This window comes from Pagrus pagrus, assembly GCF_965226575.1.
Source record: "Pagrus pagrus genome assembly, chromosome: 2".
Taxonomy (NCBI): domain Eukaryota; kingdom Metazoa; phylum Chordata; class Actinopteri; order Spariformes; family Sparidae; genus Pagrus; species Pagrus pagrus.
This window is the reverse complement of record NC_140186.1, coordinates 7,061,751-7,076,667: the sequence shown is the minus strand read 5'-3', so window position 1 is coordinate 7,076,667 and position 14,917 is coordinate 7,061,751. Positions and strand designations below refer to the sequence as shown.

The 14,917-nt window shown below is 42.7% G+C and overlaps 3 protein-coding genes and 1 long non-coding RNA gene across 7 annotated transcripts in view; 2 read left to right on the top strand and 2 right to left on the bottom strand.

The window, feature by feature from the left end:
- The window catches only part of LOC311271490 (uncharacterized protein), a 40,716-nt gene extending 40,422 nt beyond the window's left edge, over positions 1-294 (bottom strand). The window contains exon 1 of one of the 2 annotated variants that reach the window (XM_084377186.1): positions 204-294. The gene's annotated coding sequence lies outside the window, so the exon portion shown is untranslated. The remainder of the gene's footprint in view (positions 1-203) is intronic. The other variant, XM_084377187.1, reaches the window with a different exon arrangement.
- LOC311271527 (retinol dehydrogenase 8-like) lies at positions 278-6,099 on the top strand. Its single transcript, XM_084377242.1, has 6 exons — positions 278-391; positions 3,555-3,716; positions 3,831-4,010; positions 4,284-4,377; positions 5,039-5,222; positions 5,343-6,099. Exons 1-6 carry the CDS (start codon positions 286-288, stop codon positions 5,568-5,570), a joined length of 954 nt encoding a protein of 317 aa, XP_084233368.1. The 5' UTR covers positions 278-285; the 3' UTR covers positions 5,571-6,099.
- Positions 323-7,397, bottom strand: LOC311271532. The gene is made up of 3 exons (XR_014624434.1): positions 7,303-7,397; positions 2,544-2,630; positions 323-400 (listed from the first exon to the last, which is right to left on the bottom strand). It is a non-coding gene; the product is annotated as an uncharacterized lncRNA (long non-coding RNA).
- An 8-nt stretch (positions 7,398-7,405) lies between these two features.
- On the top strand, positions 7,406-14,739 carry palb2 (partner and localizer of BRCA2). 3 transcript variants are annotated; one of them, XM_084377211.1, is made up of 13 exons: positions 7,406-7,476; positions 7,745-7,836; positions 7,913-7,972; positions 8,056-8,230; positions 8,508-10,001; positions 10,544-11,859; positions 11,959-12,111; positions 12,284-12,366; positions 12,554-12,703; positions 12,790-12,906; positions 13,360-13,447; positions 13,548-13,720; positions 13,805-14,739. In XM_084377211.1, the coding sequence occupies exons 2-13, from the start codon at positions 7,759-7,761 to the stop codon at positions 14,016-14,018; spliced, it is 4,101 nt and encodes a 1,366-aa protein (XP_084233337.1). In that variant the 5' UTR covers positions 7,406-7,476; positions 7,745-7,758; the 3' UTR covers positions 14,019-14,739. The 3 variants fall into 3 exon arrangements, with proteins under 3 accessions (XP_084233337.1, XP_084233338.1, XP_084233336.1); XM_084377212.1 differs by having other exon boundaries at positions 7,429-7,529; positions 8,511-10,001; XM_084377210.1 differs by having other exon boundaries at positions 7,429-7,529.
- The last annotated feature ends 178 nt before the right edge of the window (positions 14,740-14,917 follow it).

Below are 14,917 nucleotides of genomic sequence, written 5' to 3'. Positions count from 1 at the left end.
CAACTTCAAATTGGTCCTTACAGTCAGGAGATCTCCAACTTTAATATAATGCTGGGTTTACTTCATGGATTTAATAAAATAAGAAACAACCATGGGACCAAGTGGGACAACTGACCATGAACCAGTTAGATAATCTCAGCTCTGCACTCAGTCCATGTGACTCTCTCTCTTTCTCTCTTATCCTCTTACACTGTGGCTCTCACCTCAAATCACCACTCATCCTACAGAGCTGCTTGTCTGCTGGCGTCTAAGAGTGACAGCAGAGCAGAGAGGCAGCAGGGCATCATGGCGAGTCCCGGACAGAAAGTGGTGCTGATCACCGGCTGCTCCTCTGGTATTGGTCTGAGGATGGCTGTGATGCTGGCCAACGATGAACAGAAGCGCTATCACGGTAGGTCCACTGTGGATGTATGTGTGTGAGAGAGGGAATGTATAATTAAGAATCCTGCCAAATGCCAAAGGATATAGACAAGGAAAATAGCTTAATAATAATAAATACACTGTATTTATGTATGGTATATTTTACATTATGTACCCTTCATAAACTTCCTGTCAATATCACTCCTTTACTTCTTCTGCACTGTTTACACATAAGATGCTTACATCATGACTGATGTATGCATAAGAGTATTACTAGTCCACATGATTATGTAGATTAAAGCCACTGTCTCTGTTTCTGTGGGTTTGAATACACAACAGATGGGTGATTTCCATCGCACTTAGACAGCTTTTGCAGTGGTTCAAATATAAAAGCCAAATTACAGCTAAATCTGAACCAGATGAAACGAGGATCCAATTCAGGCACAGACATAACAACTAAGAATCAATAACACAACTGTCTGATTAAAATTCTGATAAATGACGCAAATTCAAGGCTGTGTGCTCTCTGCTCAACCCCCAAACTCCACAGCTAGTAGTAATTCCTCTCCACACAGAGAGGTCAGAGGTCACAGAGGGGGTAGACTTTATCGCAAACATTTAGGCTACCAAAAAGCTTTGTGTGATAACATTAGCTTTCATTGTTTTTATAGCTTTCAAGGCTTTTAATTAGGACAAAAATAGATCCTGGACATCCAACTAAGAGCCAATCAGAGACACCCAATATGTGCCATTTTGTCATCGGAAATGGTTACATCTACATACATTATGATCAAGAAAGGTTTGCTACATATTTCTTTGGACATTTCAGTGCACCCACAAAGTAAGAACCTAAGATTGCCTGGAAAACAGATCACTAGTACTTAGACAGAAGGCAGCTTACACAACTCATAAATAGACTCATCACTGAAACACAACTTTGCCAAGTTTAACCACAGAGAAATGAAGTCAAGCAGAATCAGAACATGCCTTATCCAAACTGAGGCTTTGTGTTCGCCTCAATAGGGATCCTGCAACTACTCATCTGCTGCAACCAACTACACATTCTCCTCCTAAGCAGATTTAACGTCCACACAGTCTATATTTAACATAAACTACACTGTTTTACGTACATTATCCTACATTAAAGGTGCAAAAAGTGATTCTGGAGAAAGATAGTTGATTATTATGTCTGGCCAGCCACCATCCAAGTCAGGAAGTCAGTATTTTACAACCCGTAAGTAAATAATAAAGTTGGTTGCAAAAGGGTCAGAAGCCCTATCAAGTGAATATGGATTAATTTGTTGCCATATTGAGATCTTTTTTACCCTTTTCACCTTTTTTAAACCAATCTACAATTGCTTGTGGCTCACTTTAAGGATCATGTCAGTGTTTTTTTCATGTGTAAGCCCGATAATGAAAACTAAAATCACGTGTTGGAGATTTTAATGTTTTCGATCTGCTGTTCCAGGTGTCCATTGGTTTCTATTCCATTTTCATGCTGCTTCAAAGTCAGTTACATTTTCGTTTTGTGCTACAGCAGTGCAGACTTTTTTTCAATCTACATTGCACTAACAATCAATGATAATATAAAATTGATTTATAAAAAAAAAAGAAAAAGCATGCAAACTTACAAGACTCAAGAAAGTTTCCCATAACGAAATTAACAGGGAACAATACTTTCCTCTTTTATCCAAGAAGCTCAAATGTTATATTCAGTTTTTAGATTAAAGACAAGCCTCAAGCTCAAGCTCACACTCATGTCTCTGATCCTAACTTAACCTTTAGTCACTCTTACATGTGCGCACATGTAACACCAGACAATGACTAAAGCCTGACTACAGCCATACTTAGGCTAATTATTGCCTGGCTCACTGAGCTCCATTGTGGGTGACAGGCTGGTGAGGGCTATTCCTGGAAGAGGCAGGTGGTGTGAGCTCCACAGAAAGACGCTAATACTAATATGTGAACTGGCTGGCTGCTGTAACACGACTGTTTTAAGGACAGAGCAGCTATATTTGGGCTGCTTAAGTTATTTTCATTACAATGAGTATCTTAAGCACGGGCTTCTCCATTGTTGTTATTTCAGCTAGTTATGCAGAGAGTGAATTCAGGAAAAAACAGGTTGAGTCAGGAAAGGGATGACTGTGAATAGTGTCCTTTGTGTGTGTACCCTCCATTCTCACCTACCATCCCCTCTGTCTTTGACAATATTTTTGTTGCATCTCCCTCCCAGCTTTTCATGACCTTTACTCCTCTCTTTACGTTTGCTCCTATGACAGGAAATGTACATAAAGAGAGGATCAGTCAGGATGGAAATTCTCTCCTAAAACTCATATACTGTATATATAAATGCACAGAAGTCTACTCAACATTAAGGCTGCACCAACAATTATTTTCATGATTAATGGAGCCTGGAGTAGTCTTCAAATTGCTTCTTTTGTCCAACTAACAGTCTAAAACCCAAAGATTCTTAATTTACTGTCATAAACGACAACGAAAAGCACCAAATCCTTGTTTAAGAAGCTGGTAATGATCGACTAGTTGATTACTTGACTAATCGTTGCAGCACTACTGAACAAACCATGTTGTTTGTGTTTATGTGTGTATCTTGTGTGTGACTATATACAGCCTAAGCCAATGAACTCTGTCTGACTCGGGGGTAGGAATAATGTCTTTTGTAACCTAATTTGCCTGGGCAGGTTGCCTAATCAGGCATGCCTATTTAGAGCAGCAGCCTGAAGGGGTAGTGGTGGAGCTGCAGGTAGGCAGGGAGTGTTACATCCATTCACAAACTCACACTTGGAAGCTGCCCATGGAAATGAAAAGAGCATAATTATACACAGGGCTATTGGCCAACAGAGAGTAATGCCTGTACACAGGTCAAAAAAGCCATGAGGATTATCCAACTGGGATGGAAAGATCTCCAGTTCGAAGTCAGTGTGGAAGTGCTACTCTTTTATTGAAGTTGCAAATGGAAAAAAAGATTGTTGAGTTGGTAATTAGCAACACTTACAAAGTACAGCTGAGGCCGATAGGGATGGCATTATTTATCATGGTTATAGCTTGCCTGTTTACCCTGATTACTGGCATGACAAAACAGAAGTTTTAACAGTTAAGAAAAATCTCAATAAAAGTCATCTCCGGACACTCTTCTCAATTCTTTCTGTTTTTCTTTCTTTTCCACCTGTTCACAGTCATAGCAACGATGCGTGATCTGAAACGTAAGGATAAGCTGGTGGAAGCGGCCGGGGATGCTTATGGGAAAACTCTTTCTCTGGCTGTACTGGACGTCTGCAACGATGACTCCGTCAAACAATGTATTAACGGCATCAAAGATCGACACGTGGATGTCCTCAGTAAGTGTGAATCCTCATTGTCTTGGACAATGCATTGCTACACAGTCCCAAAGTGATATTGATTCCATAACTTCTTCCTCGTCTTCTTTGTTTCCTTTTTACTCTGCTGTGTAGTCAATAATGCAGGTATTGGCCTTGTTGGTCCACTGGAGAGTATTCCCATCGAAGAGATGAAGAAAGTGTTTGAGACCAATTTCTTCGGGGTGATCCGCATGATCAAGGAGGTGATGCCTGATATGAAGAAAAGGAAAGGAGGACACATCATCGTTGTCAGCAGTGTGATGGGGCTGCAAGGTTAGCAGACAGATGTTTGACTGGATGAGTGAAGGGAAAGGAGGCTGGGTTGGGGGTTGAATGGTACAGGGATAAATGACAGGTTTGTCAGCTTCAGCCTGATGTATGGTCGGGCTGATGATGGACGAATGGAAGAGTGGGTGGATAACTGAAGAAAGAGTCATGGAGTTGAAGTGCTACTGTATGTCTTTACAAACAGGGATTTGTCTACAAACACTGAAAAAGAAGAACTGATCTATTAAAATGTTATTGTTATTTACTGTGTTTCTATAGGTGTGGTGTTTAATGATGTGTATGCAGCTTCCAAGTTTGCTATGGAGGGCTTCTGTGAGAGTTTGGCTGTGCAGCTCTTGAAGTTTAATGTCACGTGAGTGTCATCAATGCTAATTCTGTCATTACTAACAAACCAATAACGTGAGATACAAAGGGCAATGCTTCAAATTATGATTAGTTTAAGTACTGATACTTTGTTTAGACTGCTGAACATGCTGTCTGTCACTCGACTATTTTTTCTGAATAACAGTTAGAAAAAGGTTTTCTGTTTTGCTAGCAGCTCTGGCTGCACATAGTCATGTGAGCTAAATGCAAATGTGAAAACATTGAAGATGTATACCTTGTTAACCATCTAAGTTGAGCATGTTGGCACTGCTAACATTTGCAAATTAGCAATAGACACTGAGGCTCTTCAAACAAGAAAGTAATCCAGGCACTTCAGATAAAAGACAATTTTAAAATGAGGAAGGAAATACTCAAAGCATTTACAGTAGCCAAATCATTAAAAAAGGGAACATAATTCTACCACTGTAGGTCAGGTCAGGTCAGCTGTGAGAGTGTGGCCTCATTGACGAGGACTTACAGTGGTTAAAACATGCTGGCTTTTTAAACAATTTAGCCACCATAATAAAGACTTTGATATTTACTTCCTGGTTTGTTAGATTTTCTAATATAACTCTACCTCCATCTTACCACGCTCTGTTGTTGAGTTCCAGTCTTCTTATGTCTCCCCTTTGCTTTGTCTCTCTCCTCAGATTGTCACTGATTGAGCCGGGGCCAGTGCACACAGAATTTGAGGCAAAGATGATTCAGGATGTGAAGCAGAAGGAGTATCCTGGAACTGATCCTGATACGGTGCATTACTTCAAAAATGTCTACCTTCCTTCTTCTGTTGACATCTTTGAGACGCTGGGACAAACGCCTGATGACATCGCCAGAGTAAGTTCACAAGCAATCTGTGACTCTGGCTCACCGTCTCTTATCCGTCTGTCTGCAGTAGCCTGATTACAAATCTTGTGTCTTTGTCTTTTGTCCATCCTCTCCTCTAATTCTCTGCAGTGTACCAAGAAAGTGATTGAAGCCAGTCGCCCGCGTTTCCGTAATCTGACCAACCCACTGTACACTCCCATCGTAGCACTGAAATACGCTGATGAAACTGGAGGCCTGTCTGTCCACGCCTTCTACCACATGCTCTTTAACCTGGGTCCTCTAATGCACGTCAGCATGACTGCCATGAAGTATCTCACCTGTGGATGTCTGAGGAGCAGGACAGTTTCACCAAACTAGAAACTCGTGCAGCAACATGTAGACAAATATGAACAGACCATAGTCTTGGCTCAGATTGTCAGAGGGAAAAACAAATACAGAAATTAATGGTGTCAAAGGGTTCAGAAAGTTTTGTGACCTGCCATATTGTATTGTAAAAAACAGTCCTATTTTCTCTTCTTTGTATAGACCTTGTAGCTTATGAATGTAGATACCAGTTCAAATACTACATATTCTATCATTTGTTAGCCTACCCAGAGTGCCAAATGAGTAGAGTTTGCAAGTATGTACTGTAGCCTGATTTCATCTTTCTATCCCCATCAGTCCCACACAATGTCACATTTCATGTTGTTTTAAGAAGAAGAAGACCTACGTAAAGATAGTCCTACAAATTGTTTATTTGTAGCCCATGTTTTTGCATCTATGTACATATTTTTCAGATTCTGTCTGTTTATTGGAGCAAGTATTTTGGCATTAAAATGTGTCATTTATAACTTGTTGTGTTAGTGCTTCCTGTTATATTATAATATTTTATTGGCAGATATTGGCCTATATCAGTATTGGCCTATATGTTGCCTGATATTTTCCGTTATAAAAACGTTCTTTTTAGAGATTAAAATTCCCTGCCTCTATTACATATCTTTATCTTTCCAAGTGTTTGAAAGCCACATTTGAAGGATCGTTGTTAAAAATCTGTGTGTCGGCCATGGACCTATTAATTATATAATGGAAAAATCCCATTAATTTCTATGAAAGCTGCTCAGTGGCGCATGAAGCCAAAATGATTCAACTGTCTTCCACATTGTGGGGCCCATAGAGCGTGCTCAAATTCTGACATTTCATGGGGGTTGTAAGGCTCAAAAAAATGTATCAACCGTTTTACAGAAACTTCTTTCACCATGGCTCTTGAATTTCCCTCGGGATCAATAAAGTATCTATCTATCTATCTATCTATCTATCTATCTATCTATCTATGTTAGGAAAAAGTCATTTTGGGCCCCAGTGCATCACATGATGATGTAACTACACAGTTTGGCCTCCACGAAAACTGGCTTCAAAGCCTGGTGCACATCCTGGGGGCCTGGTATCGGCTAGTATAGCAATATTGGACATTTTTACCTTCTAATATTGGTATCAGCATCAGCCCACAATCATCTATCATTCGATAGATGCAGAGATCATAAAGAAAAATAGTTCATCTTAGTGTGATTTCTAGATAGTTTTACTAAAGATTATTGATGTGATTTACAAGAGGATCCTTACTATATTCTTTCCTCATCATATAGACCCTGTCTGAACAGGCCATGCAGCTGTTTTTACCCATGTTAGCTGCATGTGTGTACATTTTCATGATCCTAGCAAAACCAATGCTAGCTGTGTTCCTGGTTGAATGTATTTATGATACCTTTAAGGGGTCAATAAGGGACCTCATGTGGTGCTTTGGAAAATTGTTGCTACAAATGTGAGGTAAATGTCATTTTTTGTTGGGCAACAAGAGAAAAATATTACACTAACTTGTGTTGGGTGACAGGTTGAGTGTTAGCAAACGGTTAACGTTTAATGTCAGCTAAGTTACCTTACTACTAAGTTACTCAAAGAGGAGTGATGAACTATTTTCCAGAAATGTTCACATGTTTGGCATCCTACACCAATTAAATTTTATACATGGAAGCATGCTATTGAATTTGGTGGCATTTATGAAACCAAACTCAAGTAATGTGTTTCAGTTAACTGGTCAAAGCGAGTTATTTACCTCCTCCACCACCAGGCGCCATCATGGATCCATGGGCTCCATCCGTCTGATCGAAGTATCGGAGTTCCACTGCTCGCGCCTGTTTGAGGGAGTCGCGGGAAAGTGGAAGTGAATCGATAGTCGCGTCATCGAACATCAAAATAAAGTTTACACGGACGCACCGGCGGTGCTGCTGTGAGTCTGAATGAACTAGCCACATCCATGGGCAAGTTTGTCATTTCAACGAAGTACGTGCGTTTGTGTGTGAAATCCTCTGTTGTCAACTCGTTTAACGTTAATGAGATCATTAGTGAAGTATGTGTACGAAGTTGGAAGTATGCTACTTTTAGCTTTTTAGCTATGTTAAGCTAACGTTAACGAATACGCGACTCTTCACCAACCAACACAACAAATGTTATATTAGCCGTGCTACAGCTATGTAACGTGCATGTGGTGTGTTAAGGTCGAGTGAGCAGGATGGAGAACAATGTGAGAGATGTCCTACACTGTGAGGAGCAGCTGAGGACTACACTTTACTGTGATGACAAGGAGAAGGTATAGTACATTTGTCTGCACACTTAACCTGTGTCTTCTGACTGCTGCTGACATATTGACATTTCCCCCCACTCAGCTTCGTAGGAAGTTGGTGCTGTTACAGAGGGAATACCTGAGGACAGCAGAGAGACTTCAGGTAAGAGCAAACTCTTTAGCTTTCCTTCTGTAATAAGTCCAGTGTGGAAATTCTGTGTCTCATAAATGTTGATCTGCTCACAGCGTGCCGAGCGTTCAGAGGCAGTGAAGAGACATGTGAGGAGCAGGATTTCCCAGCAGAACCATCAGGACCAGAGAGACCCAGAGCTCACACCCAAACCTAGTCAGATCCCACCTTCACTGACACTGGACACGCAGAATGGGATAACCTCAAATGTACCTCAGGGACCCACTGGAGGTGAGTCTATCATAATCAGTTGTAAAATACAGATAGTTTTTCTCTTCCACGGTACAAAGTTGAAGGGAGGATGATAGTCATATATCATGGTGCCTAATTTTATAAAGAAAAGAATAACATTGTTATGGATATAAAGATGTACACACTCATATATATCCCAAAACTGAAGACATCTTGTAATATAGTTGAGATAACAATGTCATTACTCTAAGAAGCAAACATTGTTTTGCCTGTAATAACAATGCAAATAAAAATGTATACATTTTCTGATGTCCAGCAGATTATGAGATGTCCAGGAGGAGCCCGGTGATCAGGTTCCTGCTCCCCTCAGATGCTGCTCTTCCACAAACTCCAGATCCCAGCCACGGTGACGCTAAAAGTCACAGACCCAGTCCTGCCCTGCGCCTGAGGTCACGACGCAGCCGCCTACGCTGGGAGAAGCGGACTGCTGAGGGCGGCAGGAGCACAGACAACAGTGAGGAAGGACTGGAGCAGTGTGAAAGGACCGAGACTGCCAGAGCAGAAGGAAGCGAAGAGAGAGTCGAAACAGAGGGAAGAGAGGTTGTGAATGAAAGTGAAGAGCTGTTTTCCGGTCCAGATTCTGAGTCTCCCTCCCTGCTGCTTACACACTGGAACACCTGTGGACGAACTGAAACAGGAAATATGGAGGGAAAAGAGACACAAGGAGGGCAAGAAAAAGAGACTGAATTGAGAGCTGAAGGGAAAAAAGAATCAGAGATGTCCTATTCACTGCTTACATGTGGAAGCCCTGAAGGAAGGGGACAGGATGGCTCACAAAACAAAGGAAAGGAGATTGAGGGAGGAGATAAAGGTGAAACTAGCAGAGGAGACAGTAATGGACAGTTTTGTGAAGACAGCAGTAATAAACATACTGAACAAAATGCAGCAGAGGGGATAGAAAGTGAAAAAAGTCATGATAAATCAGTTGAAATAAAAGAAGAAAAAAGTGAGGTGGTTGGAGGACAGCATGATGTAAAGGGAGTGGGTCTCCTGGACTCCTGTACCTTAGTGGAAGGGCTCCTTTTTCCAGCAGAGTACTACGTGCGAACCACAAGACGTATGACATCATCACAGAGCCAGCCTGACATGCAGGCCGTCATACTCTCCCAGCTGAGCATGGGACGACCTCGCAGGAGCCGGGGCCGTGGCCGTGGCCGTGGCCGTGGCAGAGGGTTGAACAGGCACACGCACAACAATGAGCGTTCAGATGAACACTCTCAGACAGATTTTTCCCTACTGACGACCGCATCTCCGTCTGTAGGACCTCGTATGGAGTCACAGGTTGCTGACACACCTGCTGAGCTGAACAGTCCGAGCTCCAGTGAGATTTCAGATCGAATCTCAGCTTGTCAGATCGACACGGATGCTTGTTTTTCTCCTACAGTCACCACTGCTCGTCCAGGAAGAGGCAGGAAGAAGAGGAGAGGTAGGGGCAGAGGGAGACCTCAGACCCCTCGATGCACCCCTCAGCCAGACCTTGGACGAACCTCAGATGATCCCCTGCCGACCAGCTCCCAAGTCTCTTCCTCCCCGTCGCTTGAAGGAGCTGATGGACCAAAGACCTGCCTCACTCCAGGAGAAGCTGTTCCAGTGCCAGACGACTTCCAGCCTGCAACCATTCAGAGCGCAGCTACACAGCCTTCTTCCGGAGGCAATGGGGCTCAGTGTAGCACTGCCTCTGGACATCAGGTCTATCCCATCTTTCTGAAGAGCAGTGGCAGGACGAACAGCTCCTCACAGACGAGCAGATGTAAGTCTTGTACTGTAACTCTATATGTGTGTGTCAATTATAGAGACATTGGATGAAGAAAATATCTTTGGCTTGCTAAGATTAAAATACTTTTTACCTCAATTTGGTTTGGATACATAAAGATGTTATGATTAAAAGCTAACTAAGTTATTTTTTGTCAATTGATGTTAAAATGTCAAACATTTACTGTTTCCAAGAATTTGGCAGGTCAACAACAGCTGTTGTGCCAAAGAAGTGATTGTCTTTTCAGACACTTTAGGGTGAAACACTGTTAGCTCATATTTTGGGCTGTTTTGATTAATCATTGAGAATTTCATTTTGGACTTTTGGCTGGAAAAAGACTCATTTGGAGCAATTTTTTTGACATTTTATAGACTGAATGACTTAACGATTAATTGTTAAAATGACTGATAAATAGAAAGATTAATTCATAATTTAAACAATCATTAGTTGCACTCCTAATAGCTCTTAGACACTCAGAGCATCTTACTCTCAAACTTAAACAATGCAAGTGAAATGTTCTTTCTTTTCATGTCCTGCAGGCACAGAAAGCTGCCGATCTCTCCTCCTGCCCTCCTCTCCACCTGCACAAACGTCTCTGCTTCCTCTACCCTCTCCTTCACCCGGCCTGATGATTAACAACCCGATGAACTTTGACATCCCACAAGACTTCCATCTCCCTGATGACCAGTTTGCCTCCCTAAAGCTGCACAAGCTTCGCCAAGTCGCTGTGGAGTCAGGAGTTGAACATTTTACATCGCCATCTTACAACACACGCAGGAGCATCCGGCACACTGAGACTGAGACTCTGAGCGGTGACCCAGTGATGCCTCTTCCACTCCAGCTCAGCCTCACACCCACAGTCCCTCATTCACCCAATCCCACTGAAGCAAAACAAACTGCTGCACAATCCATAGACCTCCAAAACCTGTCAAGAGAACACAAGCTTACAGGTAAATTGACGAGCCAGAACTTAGCTGGAGTGGAGTGTCAAACTGACACCGTCTCAACAGAATCTGTGTCGGTTGTTCAAGATTGTGCGGCTAACTGTGTCGATCAATATAAAGAGAATGATCCTGTGAAGGATGATGTCATCAGTCAGTCAGATGAACTCAAAATAAAAGAGTCTTCTGTCACTTCATCAGAAAAACAACCAGATCGTCCTGGTTTAGTCCTTCCTTTGGAGGATCAGGGGTCTACAAACCACCAAAGAGAAGACAAAGCTGTCATCAAGACTCTTTCCTTTGAGGAGTCTTTTAACACCTGCACCTCTGTACAGACATGTAATGACAGTGAAGCTCCAGGAGGGTCTCCTGTGCAGCATCTGAATGCAGAATGTCCTGATGAAGAGTTAAAAGAATCATCTAAACCCACCACAAGTCCTCCCAGAGTAAATCAAAATCAGGACAAGTGTCCACCGCTCCACAGTGTCCACTCCCAGCTCCTGTTGAGCCCTCCTCTGGCATCAGCACCCTTCATAACCCCACACCTGCGCTCCTCTGCCCTCCTCTCCAGCCCCACACTACCCTCACTTGGACTCACCCCCCACCCTACTGCCCTTCTGCTGACACCCTCTCCCTCTGCCCCAGCTCTCACCCTGCCTCCTCCTCATAGCCCATCCATCAGGGCCCTCTCTCCTCCAGCTCTCTCTCCCTGTCCATCCTTTACTTCCCTCTCTCCCAGCCCACCCCCATCTTACCCTGACGGTCAGATTCAGGCTTCCCCTGAACAGATCCAGAGGGTTGAAGTGGTTGATCCTGCTGCCAGCGTCCAGTCAGAGGGCTCAGGCGGTCAGGTGGGCCTGAGGATAGAGGAGACAGCGGAGGAACACGTGATGAGCTGCACACACACATTAAAGGTAGAAAGTTTCACTTTTTGTACAATTCAAAATGAATGCTAGTCCTCAACATAAAGTCTATAATCAAAGTCAGAAATTGAAATGTGTGTGTGTGTTCAGGCCCCAGCAGGAGGCTGCCTGGTGGATGTGTGCTGTCTGCTCGGATCCTCAGGTGATTTGTGTGTAGCAGCAGCTGGAAAATGGGCAGTGTGTCTCTGGAGTCAGACTTCAGCTTCTAAATGGAGCTTAATACACACCTGGGCCTTCAATGAGGTGAGTGTGTGTGGGTCGGTGTGCATGCGCTAATACGTTCATGCGTATCAAAGTTATGGATCGATAGTTTTTCTCATTTATGACTCAAGGTTGTTCCGACAGAGATACCAGTATCAGAAATGCTGCCATCACTTCCATCATTTTAATGATTAATTTCTCTGCTTGTTTACAGCCAGTGATCAATGTCTTTCCTGTCCCGGATGCTGCTGGGCTGATTTGTGTGACTCTGGGTCAGTTAGAAATCAGAGAAGTGAGGTGAATACAACACACACAGTCAGACTTTGGGACATGTGTTTAAACATTTTCAGCTAACTGTGTTTAAGCCCAGTGCTAGACTAAAGACATTTTTAAATGTACATCTCTAAATGTATTTATGAACATTAAAACGCTTAAATGTTTCAAGTGTAAATAAACTCTGTGTCTGTTTTGCCCATGTGCACAGGATGCTGTCGTGCTCCAGCCTCTTGCAGGTGCTGCTCTGTGATGGACTTGTCCAGGCTGTTGCTGGTGTGTCCAGGTCCAGAGTGGTTACCTCCTCACACTCTGCATCTGGTTCCACCCTGCAGGTGTTGACGCTGTCAGACAGTGGAAGGTAACACAGAGTCGGTGTTGTTATTATTCTCTGGTTAAGTTATGTTTTTATTGCACAGATATCACAGTATCTCATCTCACTCTCAGCACACAGAGCTGTCAGCCTCTCGTGTCTCCTGGTGTTTGTGTCGGGGCCCTCGCTCCAGTGGACGAACTCTCAGATGCTCTGATCGGCACAGATGAGGGCGGATGCCTCTTTGTCTGGTAAGCAACATTGTAATCCTGTGGTTGGTTCGCTTGCTTTCACACCACAAGATTTTGACATCAAAATTGGATTTGTCTTTTAAAAACTAAAAAATATGAAATGATAAACTGCAGAACTCACTTTGCTGAAGAATTAAAGCTACTTTTTGACACATTTTAGTTCATTTTCATGTACTGCAAATGCTGATCATGGGTTCAGTGCTCGACTCATTTTACTTTTTATTTCAAATCAAGACCATCACTGTTATGCAAGATAACTTAGTCCAGGATTGACAAACCTGATCCTCAAAACTGGGAACAGAACAGGATCACTTCAGCCTTATAACAGCATGATAGCCTTGAAATAGTTGAATCATATTTTAACAGGGTCCAGGTCTTTAAACTGACCTTCAAGTACAAACATTAAACACTGTCCTGAACTTTACAATTGAATGTTTTTTCTGTATAAAACAGGAATTTAAAGACTGGACAGCTGCTGCGGAGAATCATCCTCGGAGATGTTTTATCACACACAGCCTGTCTCAGAGGATACTCCTCCTGTGTAAGTCTGTTTGCTTTGCTTGTAAGTGGACTGCCTGTTGACATAAGATTTATCAGCTGATGTTACTCCTGTGTGTTTTTGTCTGTATGCCGGTGCACAGGGAGTGTTATTTGTCCTGCTGCAGCATCAGTTGCTCAGCCCAGAGGAGGAGGAGGAGGAGGAGGAGGAGGAAAGCAAGAAGACCGCCCTGCTCTCCTTGATCGCTGTTAACCCTCTGAGTGGAAAATCTGTCCTGGCTACTCGTCTGTACCCGCCCAAAGCCTGGTCAGGCAGGTGAGATGACGGCTGATGGAAGACGAGTCATATATTTATGCGTCTCTGAGTAAAAGCACTGACATCAGTCTCTGTCTTCTGCAGGCTGTGTGACGCTGATGTTAACAGAGGCAGCGTGGTGGGTCTGAGTCAGAGCGGTTGTGTGTGTGTGTGGGAGCTCGGGCGTCGCGGGGCCTCCAGGATGGTGTTGGCTCCTGAGAGCGAAGGCTGGCAGTTGGCTCGGTGGGGGGAAGGAGGTACGCTGCTGACTGGACATCATAACGGAGATGTTACGTTACACTACGACAGCACGAGTTAGACTTCACTCTTCCACGAACATGAGACTCTTTGGTTACTTTTTGAAAAAAAAAATCTCTTTCTGTCACTGTATGAATGTTTACATGAAGATTTTAACATGGCCGTTGTTCAGAGACACCTTTTAAAATCCTTAAATGTGACATTTGTTTATTCTACCTGATCCTGAATGTGAGGATTTGTGGCCTATCTTAACATTTCAGCCTGAGGAAATTCAGCTTTCATGTGCAGGAGTGTCTCTGTAACCTCCATGTCACCATATTACTAAGTCAAAGACATTTAAATACTGTAAACTGTACATATTCAACAAGTCATCGACCTGCTACTAAAGCCTTATGCAGAAAAGAGACTGAATTGTTAAAGGTGGAGTGCTTCAAAATTATACTAGTTTTCCTCCAGCCTTTGAAAAAGTCTCCACTCGTGTTTTTATAGCGCTGGTATGACACACTGAACCTCTTTCGATGTTGGATTTTCACATTTTAGACCACTTTAACCCCAGTCTGTAAACCAACATCGAGTTTAACTGCTGCCGTTTTGACTGTTCCTTACAGTGATTGCTTGTATATATTGTTTATATTTCTCATATTTAAAGAAAAAGAAGTGTTGCCAAAGTTTGTTTTTATAATTTGCATTAAACATTTGTGAAAAAAAAAGTTTTTCTTAATTGTCAAAAGGGCAAACAGTCCCTTCCAGATTATTATACAAGAATAAATGTACTCATGCAAGTTTGCTGTGTTGAATTATCCCCCACATGTAAGTATAAAGCATGAACACATGGTGTAGGTCTGCATAAACCTGCCAGCATTGCCCTAAGCAAGGAAGTGAATCCTTGTCTCACATTTTTGTAATGTCAAACATATGAGCATCACCTAAATACAGTTCAGAATTGCATTTTTTAACAAC